This window comes from Sphaeramia orbicularis, chromosome 15 (assembly GCF_902148855.1).
Source record: "Sphaeramia orbicularis chromosome 15, fSphaOr1.1, whole genome shotgun sequence".
Classification (NCBI taxonomy): Eukaryota; Metazoa; Chordata; class Actinopteri; order Kurtiformes; family Apogonidae; genus Sphaeramia; species Sphaeramia orbicularis.
In genome coordinates this window covers 703,145-722,523 of record NC_043971.1, presented here as the reverse complement: position 1 = coordinate 722,523, position 19,379 = coordinate 703,145, and the positions used below count along the sequence as shown (strand labels likewise).

Here is a 19,379-nt window from a genome sequence, read left to right as displayed (position 1 = left end):
ACTACTGAACACTGAAAAGACTAACCCTTCTGGACTTCTGAACACTGACAACACTAACCCTTTGCTGTTGGGTTTGTGCTGCAGGTCCGTCCATTGGAGGATCCATCGCAGAGACCATTGGCTTCGCCTGGCTCATGACCATCATTGGAATCGTGGACATCTGCTTCGCCCCTCTGTGCCTCTTCCTCAGGAATCCACCAGGACAAGAAGAGAAAATTGTAAGTTCTCAAAGTCCATCTAAAACTACACAGAGGTGTCAAACATAAGGCCCGTTGGCCAAAACTGGTCCGGTCCAGCCCAAAACTGGCGCAAAAACTACCCTGAAGATGTTCTGAATCTGTTTAGTCCAGTTTAGCCTCATACAGACCAGTCCGATCTGAACCGGGTTGGATCATGAAAAGACCATGATAATAACCTAGAAATAATGACAACTAAAAATATTTCTTTTGTTTCAGCACAAAAAAGGACATTTCCATGAAAATCCTTACATTTACAAATGATCCTGTCACCAAAAATGTGAATAATCTGAAATGTCTGAATAGTGGACGGTGTCGTTGGACCAGGATTCTGCTTGTTACTAAAGGTTATTAAAGGTTAAATGCAAGGTTCAAATAGTTTTGGATTTTTCATTCTAGTTTAGTTGTATTTAGTTTAGACTTTTTTTCTCTAATTGAGTTTGTTTTAATTCATTTTTAGAGCAGATTTGATAGTTTTTATTAGTTACATTTTTTTTCTAAATGCTTAGTTTTAGTTTAGTTGTCTCTTTTCTTGTCTTCTTTGTCATCATATTCAAATCAATCCCAGACAGGACTCTGCTGCTTTAGTCTCCATGTTTCCAGGTAGAGTGGGGACCAGAAGACGACTGGAAACCACAAGTGAACACAAGTGACGGAGCAAAAAGTGTCGTATGGAGACAGCACAGAAAACTGAGAGAGACAAAGAAACTGATTTAGGCAGGGCAGATTTATGAGTATAGCACAATTCATCCACAGGGCAATTCACAGTGCTTTACAAAAATGGAAAAGAGACAGATTAAAAACATACAATTATACTTAAAACAGAATCAACAAAACTAAATAATAATCAGTTAAAACAAAGTAAAAGGTCAGAGATCAGATAGAAGCCTTTGAGTTGAGCAGCTGTTTTCAGCCTGGACTGAAACACTGTCACAGTTCAGGTTTGTGTGAAGTCATCAGGAAGACTGAAACACAGAGAACTGAAACACAGCTTCACCTGTTTAGTCCTGACTCTGGGACCAGCAAAAGACCAGTCCGTGAGGTTCTCAGACCAGTCCATGAAGTTCTCAGGGTCCCAGATGGTTCATATGGGACCAACATGTCCCAGATGGACTTTGGTTCTAGACCATGGACCGACTTCTAGACCAGCAGAGCTGTTTTAAAGTCTATTCTCTGAGCCACAGGAAGCCAGTGCACAGATCTGAGCACAGGACTAATATGGTGGTCCCTCCTGGTCCTAGTCTGGACCCCAGTGCACAGATCTGAACACAGGACTAATATGGTGGTCCCTCCTGGTCCTAGTCTGGACCCCAGCTGTCTTCAGCTGGTTTAGAGTCCAGTCAGAAGGCCGTTCCAGTAGTCTAACCTGGTCCAGATAAATGCGTGGATAAATCTAAGTCTGGTTTAAACCGGTTTAAACCTGTGATTCTACCAGTGTTTTTGAGATTGTCAAAGGCTGAAGATGGAATTGATTTAACGTGGCTGTTAAAGTTTAGGTCTGAGTCCAGTATTAGCCCTAGATTTACTATCAATCCGACACTGACAAAGACGAAAATGAAGGGAATTTTATTCATAATTTTTATCCGTGTTTGTTAGTTTTGTAAACACACAATGCAGTTTCAGTTAGTTATGTTGTTTTCTTTTAATTACCTCCGCCAAGGAGGTTATGTTTTTGCCAGGGTTTGTTGGTCTGTCTGTTTGTTTGTCTGTCCGTTAGTGTGCAACATAACTCAAAAAGTTATGGACAGATTTTGATAAAATTTTCAGGGTTTGTTGGAAATGGGATAAAGAAGAAATGATTAAATTTTGGTGGTGATCGGGGGTGGGGGGGCACTGATCAGCCTTGGCAGAGGTCTGCGCTCTCCGAGTGCTTCTAGTTAATAGTTTTTATTTATTTCAGTTAATGAAAATGTTTTTTCAATTCTAGTTTTCGTCATTTCATTAGTTTTCATTAATGATAATAACCTTGGTTAAATGTTACTGTTAGTAAATGTTTTGTCCATTTTTAGACCCACTGTGGTTTTTACGCTGTGATGCACATGTGCACTGATTTTTTAAGACATTTCAGGTTGTTCATGTTATTGACATTTTGAAAGAAACTTTGCAGATGTAAATCTCTGAATCCTTTTTTCCCAGTTCGTACGTGCCTGGTCCGGCCCACTTCAGATCACTTCCACTGCCCTGCTTTACGCTCTCTGAAAACTCAATCCTCCTCTGAACACTTTAGGTTTTCTACATCCATATTCGTGTCCTGAAAACACATAACTGGCCCTTTTTTTTTTCCAGGTTCTGGTCTAAGGTTTAGTAAATCTGTCTTCAGCATCTGACACCAGACACAAGGAAACGTATGATTAGAACTGGTGCCTTTTTGGCCCCAGGATGGTTTCAGATTGGTTTGGAACTGTAGCTGGAGCTAACAGTGAAGCTCTTCAGTCTGGAGGTCGGATGTATGCAATGTTCTGACAGAACCAACTCTGTCCACTCCCTGTGTCCCCAGGCCATCCTAATGGACTCCAACTGCTCCATGAAGACCAGGTCCTACTCCACACAGGGGACGTACTACCAAGGGGACGACGTGGACCCAGATTACGATGACTACGATTAACAGGACCACCGCCGCTGCCGCACAGGGTCACCCTTCAGAGGATCTATTTTGTTGTATAAAAAAAGGAACAAAGAAGAAAAAAAAACTGCGCATCCAAAAAGAAACTGCCCAGATGTTTCCATGTGAATGTCCAGCGTTCTGTCGTCACTGTCCTTGTCCTGTTAGCGGTTGTACCGGCGCAAACCGGTGTCCTGTTAGCGGTTGTACCGGCGCAAACCGGTGTCCTGTTAGTGGTTGTACTGGCGCAAACCAGTGTCCTGTTAGCGGTTGTACCGGCGCAAACCAGTGTCCTGTTAGCGGTTGTACCGGAGCAAACCGGTGTCCTGTTAGCGGTGTTACTGGAGCAAACCAGTGTCCTGTTAGCGGTTGTACAGGACTGTCCGGTGTCCTGTTAGCGGTTGTACCGGAGCAAACCAAAGCTGTTCTGATCTGTGCTTACAAGTGCATTTGTTTGTGTGAGATGTGTTTAGCCTTAACAGCCTTATTCAGTAGAAAGATACATGTGAATTAAAGCACTGAGGAGGAGGAGGAGGAGGAGGGTTCTGCTTTGATGGTTTTTTCTGAAAAACAAATGTGTCTGAATTCAATAAAAGCTTTGGATCAACTGTACATCCAACACTCTGACCAGTGTCATTCCCATGCGTGTCAGTGTTATTACTGAGATGTTTCAGGTTGTTTTAAATTCATTTTCAGATGGTCACCAAGAGGCTCAAAATGGAATTTTCATAAGGCTATAGCACGATGTCCAAATATGGTCATTTTGAACATATTTTAGTAGATCCTAAAAAAGTGTTTTAGGACGTTCCTAAGTTCAGAATAAACACTCCCTGAAATGTTTCATGTTGTTTCATCACCTTTTCAGATGGTCACCAAGAGGCTCAAAATGGAATTTTCATAAGACGTCATGGCATGACATCCAAAAATGGTCATTTTTTGACCATCTTCAAATTTAATTAAAAAGTGTTCTAGATCATTATACAAACCCATATAAGTGTTTCTGGAGGTATTTCAAGATGTTTCAAGCCTTTATTCAAACATTCACAGGAGCCCCCTGGTGTGTAAATGGTACAATATCCAAAAATGTTCATTTTGAACATATTTTAGTAGATCCTCAAAAAGTGTTTTGGGACGTTCCTAAGACATCACTAAACACTCCCTGAGATGTTTCAGGTTGTTTCAACATCTGACCTTTGACCTGGGTCTGCGTGGAAGTGTCTTCTGTCTCTGTCCTCCGGAATGTCTCCCTGCTAACATGCTAACACCATGCTAACACCATGCTAAAATGGTGCCGCTGCAATGGGAGGACATCAGCCTTTGGAACAGCGGTTCCTCATGTAAAGCACAATGAATTCAGTTCCACACACAGACGAATGAACCGGACCAAACCAATCAGTTTAAATATGGAATGAACTGCAGACACCACAAACTGAACATGTGTCCGAATGTCAACCTGAGTCCACATGTCATTTTGGGGTCATATGTTCTTTTTTATGAGTAAAAACTAAAGTCATATCCTACAGTAAATGTGTGCCGCTCTGAAAAAGCCGGTTTGTCCTTAAAATCGGACATAGCTGAAAACACAAAAGCAGAAGCAGGTAAATTTTCTGCACCATTAACTCTGAGCTGCGTCCAGGTACCATGGACAGCTCCAGCAGCTGCTTCTCTTGTTTCTGGTGTTCGTCTGTCGACAGCAGCGTTTGGATTTAGCAGCAGCAGCAGTGACAGCAGTGACAGTTAAATGTACGAGCAGACACTCTGTAATCAGCCTGTCCATCCACCGACCGACGGCCTTCAATTAGTCTGCAGATGCAAACACAATACTGCTGTCCTCTGGGTGGGACCGAGAAGACACACTGACAGCTGAGAGACGCACAAGGACACATGAACGCACACATGTGAATGCACACATATGAACACACACATGAACGCACGCATGTGAATGCACACATATGAACACACACATGAACGCACGCATATGAACGCACGCATATGAACACGCATATGAACACACACATGAACGCACGCATATGAACGCACACATATGAACACACACATGAATGCACACATATGAACGCACACATATGAACATACACATGAATGCACACATATGAACACACACATATGAACACACATGAACAAACACATATGAACACACATGAACGCACACATGAACCCACACATATGAACGCACACATGAACGCACGCATATGAATGCACACATATGAACACACAAATGAATGCACACATATGAACACACACATGAACGCACGCATATGAACGCACACATATGAACACACACATGAATGCACACATATGAACACACACATGTGAACACACACGAACGCACATATATGAACACACATGAACGCACACATGAACCCACACATATGAACGCACACATGAACGCACGCATATGAATGCACACATATGAACACACAAATGAATGCACACATATGAACGCACACATTTGAACACACACATATGAACGCACACATATGAACACACACATATGAACGCACACATATGAACACACATGAACGCACCCATATGAACGCACACATATGAACACACACATGTGAATGCACGCTTATGAACGCACGCATATGAACGCACATGTGAACGCACACATGAACACACGCATATGAACGCTCACATATGAACACACATATGTGAAAGCACGCATGAACACACGCATATGAACAGACACATATGAATGCACACATATGAACATACATGTGAACCACATGTGAACGCACACATATGAACGCACACATGAACAGACGGATATGAACAGACACATATGAATACACATATGAATGCACACATGAACACACACATATGAATGCACACATGAACACACGCATATGAATGCACACATATGAACACAAAAATGAATGCACACATATGAACGCACACATATTAACACACACATATGAACGCACACATATGAACACACACATATGAACGCACACATATGAACACACATGAACGCACCCATATGAACGCACACATATGAACACACACATGTGAATGCACGCTTATGAACGCACTCATATGAACGCACAAGTGAACGCACACATATGAACATATGTGAACGCACACATGAACACACGCATATGAACGCTCACATATGAACACACATGTGAACGCACGCATGAACACACGCATATGAACAGACACATATGAATGCACACATATGAACATACAGTACAGGCCAAAAGTTTGGACACACCTTCTCATTCTTCGCATTTTCTTTATTTTCATGACTATTTTCATTGTAGATTCTCACTGAAGGCATCAAAACTATGAATGAACACATGTGGAATTATGTACTTAACAAAAAAGTGTGAAATAACTGAAAACATCTCTTATATTCTAGTTTCTTCAAAGTATCCACCCTTAGCTCTGATGACTGCCTTGCACACTCTTGCCATTCTCTTGATGAGCTTCCAGAGGTAGTCACCTGAAATGGTTTCCTAACAGTCTTGAAGAAGTTCCCACAGATGCTTAGCACTTGTTGGCCCTTTTGCCTTCACTCTGCGGTCCAGCTCACCCCAAACCATCTCGATTGGGTTCAGGTCCGGTGACTGTGGAGGCCAGGTCATCTGGCGCAGCACTCCATCACTCTCCTTCTTGGTCAAATATCTCTCACACAGCCTGGAGGTGTGTTTGGGGTCATTGTCCTGTTGAAACATAAATGATGGTCCAACTAAACGCAGACCGGATGGAATGGCATGTCACTTCAGGATGCTGTGGTAGCCATGCTGATTCAGGTTGCCTTCAATCTTGAATAAATCCCCAACAGCGTCACCAGCAAAGCACCCCCACACCATCACACCTCCCCCTCCATGCTTCACGGTGGGAACCAGGCACGTAGCATCCATCCGTTCACCTTTTCTGCGTCGCACAAAGACACGGCGGTTGGATCCGAAGATCTGAAATTTGGACTCATCAGACCAAAGCACAGATTTCCACTGGTCTAATGTCCATTCCTTGGGTTTCTTGGCCCAAATAAATCTCTTGTGTTTGTTGCCTCTCCTGAGCAGTGGTTTCCTAGCAGCTGTTTGACCATGAAGGCCTGATTCACGCAGTCTCCTCTTAACAGTTGTTGTAGAGATGTGTCTGCTGCTAGAGCTCTGTGTGGTATTCATCTGGTCTCTAATCTGAGCTGCTGTTAATTTGCGATTTCTGAGGCTGGTGACTCAGATGAACTTATCTTCAGCATCAGAGGTGACTCTTGGTCTTCCTTTCCTGGGGCGGTCCTCATGTGAGCCAGTTTCGTTGGAGCGCTTGATGGTTTTTGCGACTGCACTTGGGGACACATTCAAAGTTTTTGAAATTTTCTAGACTGACTGACCTTCATTTCTTAAAGTAATGATGGCCACTCGTTTGTCTTTACTTAGCTGATTGGTTCTCGCCATAATATGCATTCTAACAGTTGTCCAATAGGGCTGTCAGCTGTGCATCAACCTGACTTCTGCACAACACAACTGATGGTCCCAACCCCATCAATAAGGCAAGAAATTCCACTAAGTAACCCTGACAAGGCACAGCTATGAAGTGGAAACCATTTCAGGTGACTACCTCTGGAAGCTCATCAAGAGAATGCCAAGGGTGTGCAAGGCAGTCATCAGAGCTAAGGGTGGATACTTTGAAGAAACTAGAATATAAGAGATGTTTTCAGTTATTTCACACTTTTTTGTTGAGTACATAATTCCACATGTGTTCATTTATAGTTTTGATGCCTTCAGTGAGAATCTACAATGAAAATAGTCATGAAAATAAAGAAAATGCAAAGAATGAGATGGTGTGTCCAAACTTTTGGCCTGTACTGTACATGTGAACCACATGTGAACGCACACATATGAATGCACACATGAACAGACGCATATGAACAGACACATATGAATACACATATGAATGCACACATGAACACACACATATGAATGCACACATATGAACGCACACTTATGAACACACATATGTGAACACACACATATGAACGCACACATATAAACACACATGTGAACACACATGAACGCACACATGAACACACATATGAACGCACACATGAACGCACGCATATGAACACACATATGAACACACATATGTGAATGCACACATGTGAACAGACACACATATGAACACACACATGAACGCACACATATGAACACATATGTGAACGCACACATGTGAATGCACACATGAATACACTCATGAACGCACACATATGAACACATGTGAATGCACACATGTGAACGCACATGTGAATGTACACATATGAATCCACACACGTGAACGCACGGATATGAACACACATATGAACGCACACATGAATGCACACATGTGGACACACACACGAACGCACACATATGAATGCACACACGTGAACGCACGCATATGAACACACATACGAAAGCATGCATATGAACACACACATATGAACGCACACGTGAACGCACACATGAACACGCATGTGCACACATGCATGTGAACACACACATATGAATCCACATGTACCCTGATTCCACTGAGTGCAGTCTGGGTTTGACTGGACATTTAAGGAAGGGGTGAGTGTTGAGCATTTCATTTCAAATGGAAGTACTTGTACTTGTCCTTGTACTTGTACTGGGTCTGGAAAATAGTGGTATGGGTGCATTCTTAGAAAGAACCACATGGACCCACAGGTTGCCCCCCCCCCCGGTTTGAAATGACTGAGCTCAACTCCAGTTGTGATCAGAGCTCGTTTATTACAGTTTATTTCTGTACAGTAAAGCTTCATCACACCACCTTCTGGAAACGAACACAGAAAACAAACCAACAAGTCAGCTGACCTGCAGGAAGCAACGGTGGAAGTGCAATTCAAAGAATGGGGGGGGGGCAGAAGCAGAGGAGTGACTTGAGTTTATGTGGAAGAAGAAGAAGAAGAAGAGCACATAGTAACAGCAGCAACAGCCAACTGCACATGATGGACCCCAAGGAAAAACTAAAGCCTCCTTTAACCCATGACAGCAAACGGACAGAGGACAGAAGGACGGAGGGATGGAGGGACAGACGGACGGATGGAGGACACAGGGCACAGGGGGACACCAAAACCAGAAAGACACAGATTCAATCAGATTCAATTCCACAAAAATATTACACAAAAAAAGACACAAGAAAATTAAAGTCTACAGTCACTGATAAAACAGACACATGGAGCAACCCGTCCAGAACCAGAACCAGAACCAGAACCCAGAACCAGAACCAGAACCAGAACCCAGAACCAGAACCAGCTCAGAACATGTGGGTCCACCAGCGCCTCTGGTTCTACTGTTCAGGATGCCTTCGACACCATGGACTCATTTAAAGCCAACAGTTTCACTTCCTGTTAAAGTTTCACTGACTCTGTTCTGAAAAGTCCAAATCTGCAGGAACTCTAACTGCATGAAACCTGAACACAGGCCAAAGAGTTCCACTGGAATGTAAGCACAAGAACATGGAATGATAATAATAATAATAATAATCATTCAGCGTTCTCTGTAACAGCAGACTACAGTGGATGGGAACTTGGGCCAGTGTTGGAGTCAGATCTGAAGAAAAAAAAAAAAAAAAACAGAGGCAGATTTTAACCAGATTTAAGACAAAAAAACCCCAAAACAGCCAAACTCAGATTTTGTGTGAAAGCTGACACAGACAAACTCCTTCCTGCTTTTTGATGGTTGAAAATATGAAAAATTCCTCAAACAGAAGCTGCTGACTGTATTAGAAAATGTGAGAATTATTCCATAATGAAGTGATCGTTTATGGTCTCTTCAGCAGGTGTTAAACTGGTTTTAGAGCCAGGTTTAGTCCAAATCCAGACAATAAAATGCTGCTTCAGCCGTTTCAGATGGAAGCTTCAGTGTGTGACATTTACTGACACCTGCTGGGCAATGTGGAGATGAGCAGGAAACTGCGATAGATCGCAATATTTCATTTGACATATTCTGTATGGATATTCAAAAGTACTGTATGGATATTTGAAGGTATTTATTCAAATGCAGATATGGTGGAGCTTCAGTTTGGTTTTTCTTTTTTGTTTATATTTTATTTATTCTTATTTCACACTCTTTTATTCAATAATGTTCGTTCCTTTGTTGGGATTGAACTCAAATCCTGTTCTGATGTTAGTTGTGAACTAATAGAATCTGAACATTTGAACAGGATCTGAAACTAATGTCTGTAAAACAGAATTTCAGTTTGAACACAGTTGGAACATTTGGTGACAGAACATTAGATCCTGTTGGGATCATATAAAAATGTGTTCAGGATTTGTGCAGATTTCTGTCTGTTTCCACATGTTTGTGTCACATTGTGTGTAAAAGTACATGTAGAAATGATAAACTGAGGCAGAACATTGTTAAAATTGCACTGATTTTTCTAATTAAATTGAATTGTTTTCAGATTTTTCACATCTTTTATATAAAATGTAAATCTTTTCATAATTTAGTGGGTTTTGTTTTTCATCTAAAACTTAGAGTTGTTTTTGTTTCCAGGTTATTCTGTCATTATTGGACTGGTTTGGCCCACTTCAGGTCCAACTGGGCTGAACCTGAACCTACAGGACTCGGATGGTCCTGGTTCTTGGACGGTCCCGGTTGGGCCCACTTCAGGTCCATTTCCTGGGTGTCTTTGTCAGCTGTTTATTTCCTGGTGCGTTTTCTTCCTTCGCTGCTTGAACATGTGACTGACAGACTCAGACCTGAACCTGCCTCTGGCTCCACATATTTTTAGAACTCAATCAAAGTCAATCCGTCAAACTGAGCATCGACCGTTGGACACAAAAGGATCTGACTGAGCAGAAGGACGGGACGCACCGCTGAGCATCAGCACCAGGAGGAGGACCAGAACCAGGATGAGGACCAGAACGTGAGATATGAGAAAAAAACCACAACACTAGGATCACCAGAACATGTATCGCAATATTTCATGATACTGTTAAAAAGGCCATTTTTGGTTTGTTCCTGTTTTTTAAATGATCATTTCCTGGAAGAACTGAATTCCAGCAGAAATCTGCACAAATAGTAAACACATTAGTATTTGATCCCAACAGGATCTAATGTTCTGTCATCAAATGTTCAAACTGTGTTCAAACTGAAATTCTGTTTTACAGACATTAGTTTCAGATCCTGTTCAAATGTTCAGATTCTATTAGTTCACAACTAACATCAGAACAGGATTTGAGTTCAATCCAACAAAGGAACGAACATTATTGAATAAAAGAGTGTGAAATAAGAATAAATAAAACATAAACAAAAAACATAAATGAACCTCCACAATATCTGCATTTGAATAAACACCTGCAAATATTCATACAGTACTTTTGAATAGCCATACAGGATTGTCAAATGAAATATCAGGATATATTGCAGAACATACATTTTCTCACAGCCCTAACCGTGATTACATCTGGACACACACACACACACACACACACACACACACACACACACACATTTCCTGTGGCTGTTGCATTCTGGGATGTGGTGGACGTCTGAACCACTGGAATAGGCTCCATTAGCGCTGGACGGGGAAGGGGGGTTGGGGGCGGGGGGGGGGTGTATTTACATAGAAAACACAGAAAAGGGATGAACATACATTCAAATTTGTGGGCGTGAAAACGATCCACAGGAAAAAAAGAAGTAGAACCAGAACCAGAACCAGAACAGCTGTCGACAAACACATGAAGGAAATGTAAAGCTGCAAACCATTAATCCATTAGGTGCAAAAATTCATGATTCAATTAATCGACTGGAACTGATTAAAGGGAAATCTTCTCTGTCAGTTTTCCTGAATTGAAGCTTCTTTGTGCATCACAATAAGCGTCCATGTGAAACCCAACAGTGGAACCAATGTTTAACAGCAGAGAAATGAAGGAAACAAAGGTTTGATTCAGGAGAAATGAGCTTGAATGGGTTTTTTTTTTATCACTTGGAGTCGATTAATCGGTTGCAGCTCTAGAAATGTTGAAGAGTTCTGCATTCAGGCAACATTCAGAAACTGAACGAAGGAAATATGGAACAAACGCCACACCTGAGGTGGTGGTGGTGGTGGTGGTGGGGGGGGTCAGAACTAAATTATACATGGCAAGAAATCTTTACAATCTTTAATGGTCAATTTATGAATAAAAACCTATGACATTTATCTGTTTATACCCTTCAAGAAAACAAGAAGAAGAAGAACAATAATAATAATAATAATAATAATAATAATAATAATAATAATAATAATAATAATAATAATAATAATAATGAGGCCGAACCAAGAACAAATGAAACGAAAGAAGGACACAAAAAAACACAACAGAGGGTTCAGTTCACTAACATTTGGACATGTGATAACACAGCTTTAAAAGCAAGGGGGGGGCGGGGGTGGGAGACTAAAACGCAATATATTACAGTAAAAAAAAACAAAACCAAAGTGCTGAAAACAGGGGATATGTTTGAGTTTAGACAAATGCACAGCCGGGTTTTCCCTGTTTTTAAACTCCAGTAATTCTCCTCCTTCCTTCAAAATGAAAGAATGGAACACTTCATATGAACGCACATGTCTGTGACTGGATCTGCTGGACATAAAGCACATGTCTGTGACTGGATCTGCTGGACATAAAGCACATGTCTGTGACTGGATCTGCTGGACATAAAGCACATGTCTGTGACTGGATCTGCTGGACATAAAGCACATGTCTGCCTCTGTACAAACACATGAAATAAGAACTGACACAACGGCTGAGCATCAGTGAGCAGGAATTCTGATGGAAAAAATGAAATAAAGAAAGGAATTCTGATGAGACTGAAGGGAACAGTGGGTTCAAGAAGAGTCCAAGAGGGTCCAAAAGAGTCCAAGAGGGTCCAGAAGAGTCCAAGAGGGTCAAAATTAGACCAAGAGGGTCCAGAAGGCATGAAGAACAGTTTCACAACGACCAAGAAAGAGTCAATGTGGACGTAAAGAAGCAACGACTACAGCAGGGCTGTCAAACATGTGGACCAGGGGCCAAATAAACGCCCCCAAAGGTTCCAACGAGGCCCCCCAAAGGTTCCAACGAGGCCCCCCAAAGGTTCCAACGAGGCCCCCCAAAGGTTCCAATGTGGTCCACCAAAGGTCCCAATGTGGTCCACCAAAGGTTCCAATGAGGCCCACCAAAGGATTGATTTTTCTTTAGAAACTTTAGTTTTTTCAATTTATTCACATCTTTTTTGTTTGGATAGTTTATAAAAGTAAGTATTTTCATAATTTAATGGGGTTTTTATGTGTGCGTTAATATGAAGTGTTCACACAAACTGAAACAGACCCTGGAGACAGTTTAAGTCACAAAGAAAAAAAAAACACCAACAGGAGGATCAACATGCAGCAGGACTGAGGGTGGAGGGGCATTCAGGGTCCCTTCAAAACAATGGGGCATTCAGGGTCCCTTCAGAACAGTGGGGCGTTCAGGGTCCCTTCAAAACAATGGGGCGTTCAGGGTCCCTTCAAAACAATGGGGCATTCAGGGTCCCTTCAGAACAGTGGGGCGTTCAGGGTCCCTTCAAAACAATGGGGCGTTCAGGGTCCCTTCAGAACAGTGGGGCGTTCAGGTTCCCTTCAGAACAGTGGGGCGTTCAGGTTCCCTTCAGAACAATGTGTTGTCGGGGCAGAAAGTCCTTCACTTTGTAAAAAACGCAGGAGCCCAACGTCCACCATCACCAAAACACAAAGGGTCCATTTACAATCTCATTTCACTGGGAGGCACAAACCAGAACCAGAACCAGAACCAGCCCCATGTGTTTCCAGAGGGTTCTACTGCACACCTGCTCCTCCGGGGGTTCCTCTGGGGGTTCCTCTGTGGTTCTAATGCAGCGCCTCCACACAGATCTGCTCCTCTGTGATGTCATCCAGCAGCTGCACCTCCACGGGGCTGCAGGTGTCGCTGTCGTAGACTTCTGCCCCCAGAAGCCCCTCCTCCTCCAGCCCCTCCCCTTTGCCCTTAAAGCCCGGCTGCTCCGACGGCGACGTGCTCTCCACGGACTCCAGGTCCTCGATGCCGGCTCGGTAGTGGATCATCAGGAGTGTCAGTGCCTGCAGCCTCTCTCCGGACTTGGCCAGGGCGGCGCCGATCAGCGCCTTGCGCCTGGCGTCGGCTGCCTCCCGCTCCTCCAGCAGCAGGGCGTTGTTGTGCTCCAGCTCCTGGTCGATCTCCTGCTGCAGCTTGTCCAGCATCAGCTCCAGCTTCTGTGAGCGTTCGTCGGTGGGCAGCCCCCGGTACAGGTCGCGGCCGATCTCCTTCACCGCGATGAACACGCTGTCGTCTAAACCGCCTTCTTTGCGTACCAGTTTCCCGCTGCCCGCGCTCCCGGCGGGCTGCTTGGAGGGGCTGGCGCCGCTGGTGTAGGTCTCTGTGTCGCTGCTCTCGTTGTCGGAGGTGTTGGGGGTGTGTTTGGGTGACGGCTCCACTGTCCCGGGCGCCGTGTCGTTGGTCTGCTCCGCCAGTCGGGTCTTTGGAACCTGGCGCAGGTTGAGCAGGCGGGAGCTGGTGTTGATGATGTGGCGCGTCAGGCCGGTGGTGGCCCGGTTCAGTGTGGATTTGGCTTCGGGGTCGGCTCCGCGGCGCTCGGTGGCCGCCACGCAGAAGGGGTTCTCGGCGAGGCACTTGTCCTGGCACTTCTTGTGGCAGACATAGGCACAGACCATGCACTGAGAGGCCGCCTTGGTCCACACCTTCTTCTTACAGTATTCACACCAGGTGGGGTTCTGGAACTGAGTGTCCTGAAAACCAAAGGATGACAGTCAAGATACGGATGCAGTGGCACCAACCAATGACATGCCTACTTTACCAGATTCCTTTACACAACTAACGTAAACAAACTAAACTAAAAGGAAATAAACTAAACTGGACTCAAATAGAACCATTAGCAATAATGACTGAACTGTTTCAAACAATGTTCGGATTTTAACGAAGGGTAAAAAACACGGTATTCGAAAATCACAGCATTTGGGAACTGATAATTTGTTTTAAATCATCAGTGTGATGAGAATATTTTGATTGAGGATATTGTTCTACTGTATGTCCAAAAAACATTACAATCAGACTTTTCGCACTGATAACTTTCTAAATAATGAATCAATCTAAATGTTCTTCCAGGGGTCTGAAACTGTACCGTGTTTCCTCCATCTTGGTTCGGTGGTCCCAGACTAATGTGGATCTGTGGAAAACAGGTCATGGGTTCCATTCTTGGATGTTCTTCCATCCATATAAATGAAAATATTCTGCTCACAGCTGACAGAACCAACACATTCAAACTGTGCAGAACATTCTCTCAGTGGTGTGAACTCTGGGAGGTTTGGGTGTCGACAGACGGACTGATCTGAAAATGAACATTTTGCATTTGTTCCCTAAGACGCATTTCACTGGGAGTCTGACCGATCCAATTCTCAAACTGGAAATTCAGTTTGATGGGTCAGCAGTGTTAAAGCTGTGGGACACTTTGGTCCTAGTTTGTCCTCAGATCTGTCCATCCTCAGTTTATCCTCAGTCTCATTGGTCCGTTCGTCTGTCTGAATCTCTTTCTCATGCTGAACAGTTTCTTAGTTCCATCCCCAAACAAAACATGTGTTTACAAACAGAGTCAGGAGTAACTGGGCATCTGAGGAATTTTGTCACAACGTGCATTGTGGGAAATGAAGGCTCGTGCTGCCGCCTGGCAGCAGCAGCAGCTGTGACACCATATGATATTATATAGATGAAACAAACACAACACGGAAACAGCTGAAACATGGAAACGGCTAAAAGGAAGCGGAGCTCCGGCCATTTTCATGTCGTGTTTCTTGCAGCTGCTGCTGCCATGCGGAGCTCCGCTTGCCTCCAGCCATTTCCGTGTTTCAGCTGTTTCCGTGTTGTGTTTGTTTCATCCATATAATATCATATAGTGTCACAGCTGCTGCCGCTGCCAGGCGGCGGTGAGAGCCTTCGTTTCCCACAATGCACGTTGTGACAAAATTCCTCAGATGCCCAGTTCCTCCTGACTCTGTTTGTAAACACATGGTTTGTTTAGGGATGGAACTAAGAAACTGTTCAGCATGAGGAAGAGATTCAGACAGACGAAGGGACCAATGAGACTGAGGACAAACTGAGAACGGACAGATCTGAGGAAACACTGGTGATGAAAGTCTCCTGCAGCTTTAAGGTACTCTGTGATGACCAGGTAAGGGAGGAGTTTAGAGAAAGGTTTGATCGGAATGCCCCGAAGAAAGAAGAATGGAACCCATGACCTGTTTTCCACAGATCCACTTTAGTCCGGGACCACTGAACCAAATTAAATGGAGTTTCCTGTAAGATGGAGGAAACAAGCTATAGTTTCATACCCTAGAATAACATTTAGATTAATTAATTATTTTGAAAGTTATCAATGCGGAAAGTCCAATTGTAATTTTTCTTGGGACATATAGTAAATACTTGGAACAAATCAGGTTTCCAGTCCACATCAGTTCGTGACAGGACCATATATATTTTGTTTTCCTACATCAGATCTACCTCTACGCAGTCCTACCTGGAAGTTGTGTCGAACTTCCACTAGCTGCATGGCACCGTAGGCCAAATCGTCGCGTGGAGCCGAGGGAATGTGCTCCTTGTCGCGCTCCCTTAGGTCCTCTTCATGGAGACTGCCCTCCCGCTCCCGTTCTGCCAGTCCTCCAGGATACTCCACCTCCCCCTCAGCTAAGTAACAGAAGTTCAGAGTCACGTCTCCGTAGCACAGCTTTTCGTTGAAGCCTTTGTGGGTGCTGAGGCTTCGTAGAGCGGTGCGGCTCACATTAGCTCTGGGCTCAGGAGGCCCCAGTCTGAAGGTGCTCTGGTACTCAGCTGAAGATGTGGCCATACATTCCAGGGCTATATGCTCCAGCTGGAGGCTAACATGACCCAGGCACAACAAGCTGCCCAGTTTAAAGGGATCTTTACACCACAGGGCCACATTAAGGTACTTATGGTTGCTTTCCACCTCAAACACAACAGAGGCCTTGGACCAGCGTGCAGTTTGGTTACGGATCGTGGTTTCTGCAGATTCCCAAAGGGAGTGATCGTCCAGACTGTCTCGTGTGCTACAGGAGCTCTCTGAAGCCTTGTCCTTGGCTTGGTCGGTTTTAGCGCTGCCTGTCAGACTGGGAGGGACGGGCAGCTCGTCACTTGAGTCCGCAGGCCTGGTGGATGGTTTTGTCTCGGTTGGTTTGGTACACGTCTTCTCAGCACTGGCTTTGTCCTCACCAGCTGTGCTCACTGGAGCTTTTTCAGGAGATTTTTCAGAAGTGCTGACTGTTGTAGTTGCGGTAGAAGTGACAGAAGTATTCGTACTTGTAACTGAATCAATGTTTTCTAAAAGACTGATTTCAGAGGAGGCCGAGGTCAACCTGATCTGAGGTCTTGGCGGCACTGGGGGGCGAGAGGGAACAGGTGGGGGAGGAACAGTAGGGCGTTGCGGACCTTCTCCTTGGTCACTGCTGGACTTATGCGGCGAGGGCTTTGGCGATTCTTTGGGCTGGGGCTTTAGAGGCGACTGCAGACCCACCAGGTTCAACTTTCGGTTGAGGATAGGCGATATGGTACCGAGGGGCTTTGAGGCCAAGGTGGCCACAGTCCTTTTGGGGCTTTGGTTTACTGTAAGTAAGAAATCCTCCTTTGTTTCAGCGGTACTTGTAGCGCTGTTGGGGGCACCAGTCTGAGTGGGTTTGGGGTCAACAATCAGCTCTTCAAACTCTGAGTCCAGGTCTTTGCTGTCAGATAGCAGATTGCTGTCGGACAGGGTGGTGATGGGGGCTGGGTCTTCCTCATACCCCCCTGGCTGGGATATAAAACCACCTTCCTCTAGTTGCCCAAACCCCTCCTGAAGAGTTCCTAGGCTCCCCAAAGAGGGATTCTGGTGACGAACTGGTCTCTCGTAAAGAACCACCACCCGGTCTCCAGCCTGTTTCAACAGTTTGGGCACTTGAACCGAAGATGTCACTTTGACACCTGCCAACACAGAACCAGCTGTAGGTTAGAACACAAACAGCTGTAGGTTAGAACACAGATCCAGCTGAGTCTGTACAATGTTCTTTTTCAGTTCAGTTTGTGCCTTCGAAGGCTCGCCAGTTGAAAATGGGTGAAAACCTAAGGGTCATGTGCAAAATGTATTCATTTGTACAGTTCCTGATAAAATTCCAACTCCATAAAAATACACTACCGGTCCACAGTTTTCGAACAGCCCAGTTTGTTCCAGTTTTGTCTGTAAATTCCAGCAGTTCCAGTCCAATGAACAGCTGGAACTGGTCCAAAGGTCAGAGTGAACTGACAGAGGTAAAAAAAAAAAAAAAAAAATGGTAAGGTTAAACAAAACTGAAAAATAATGTAAATTTCAGAATTATACAAAAAGGAGAACAAGAAATGGGTGAACAACTGAAAGCAGTTCTGCAGCAATGGAGGTTGATCAAGTCTGGAAAGTTGGTGGTTCAATTCCTCCAGGTGTCCCAACGTTTGTGAATTCCTTCAACCCCCTGTGTCTGCAGAACAGGAGTGTGGAACACACTGTGGTACCAGACCCATGGAGCATTATTGGAACAGGACTGGACTGAAGAAAGGAGTGTTACTATAAAAATGGAAAAGAGGAAAAGGAATGAACCAGAGAAGAGAGACAGAGCATCAGAAGAGTGAACAGTGTGAGGTTTGATCAGTCCATAAGCCCTTCTTCCAGTCTTCAGTAGTCTTCAGTAGTCTTCTTCCAGTCTTCAGTAGTCTTCTTCCAGTCTTCAGTAGTCTTCGGTAGTCTTCACTAGTCTTCTTCCAGTCTTCAGTAGTTCCACTGGTGCTGTTTCATGGTCCAGACAAGCCTCTTTTTCTGATTCTGAAGTCTCACCAATGGCTTTAGCTGCAACTGGACCCATCAGACCTGCACCTGTTCACTCTGTTCAGTGTAAACTCATCTGTTCACTCTGTTCAGTGTAAACTCATCTGTTCAATCTGTTCAGTGTAAACTCATCTGTTCACTCTGTTCCCAGTGTAAACTCATCTGTTCAGTCTGTTCAGTGTAAACTCATCTGTTCAGTCTGTTCAGTGTAAACTCATCTGTTCACTCTGTTCAGTGTAAACTCATCTGTTCAGTCTGTTCAGTGTAAACTCTTCCTCTCTTCCTCCTCCTCTCTCCTCTCTTCTTTCAGCTGTTGTCCTGTCAGTCTCCTCTCCTCCTCCCCTATGACCTCCTCTCTTCCTCCTCCTCCTCTCTCTTCTCTCTTCTTTCAGCTGTTGTCCTGTCAGTCTCCTCTCCTCCTCCTCTATGACCTCCTCTCTTCCTCCTCCTCTCTCTTCTCTCTTCTTTCAGCTGTTGTCCTGTCAGTCTCCTCTCCTCCTCCTCTATGACCTCCTCTCTTCCTCCTCCTCCTCTCTCTTCTTTCAGCTGTTGTCCTGTCAGTCTCCTCTCCTCTCCTCCTCCTCTATGACCTCCTCTCTTCCTCCTCCTCCTCTCTCTCTCTCTTCTTTCACTGTTGTCCTGGCAGTCTCCCGCTCCTCCTCCTCTATG

At 44.3% G+C, this 19,379-nt stretch overlaps 2 protein-coding genes across 2 annotated transcripts in view; one reads left to right on the top strand and one right to left on the bottom strand.

Annotated features, from left to right (window-relative positions):
- slc18a2 (solute carrier family 18 member 2) overlaps positions 1-3,370 on the top strand; it is a 120,107-nt gene extending 116,737 nt beyond the window's left edge. The window contains exons 14-15 of the mRNA XM_030156012.1: positions 85-218; positions 2,734-3,370. Coding sequence (XP_030011872.1) covers positions 85-218; positions 2,734-2,841 — 242 coding nt within the window. The 3' untranslated portion in view covers positions 2,842-3,370. The remainder of the gene's footprint in view (positions 1-84; positions 219-2,733) is intronic.
- An 8,546-nt stretch (positions 3,371-11,916) lies between these two features.
- The window catches only part of pdzd8 (PDZ domain containing 8), a 39,896-nt gene continuing 32,433 nt past the window's right edge, over positions 11,917-19,379 (bottom strand). Inside the window, exons 5-6 of the mRNA XM_030156523.1 lie at positions 16,386-17,839; positions 11,917-14,604 (exon numbers count right to left, since the gene is read on the bottom strand). Of these exons, the coding sequence (XP_030012383.1) occupies positions 13,690-14,604; positions 16,386-17,839 (2,369 nt within the window). The 3' untranslated portion in view covers positions 11,917-13,689. The remainder of the gene's footprint in view (positions 14,605-16,385; positions 17,840-19,379) is intronic.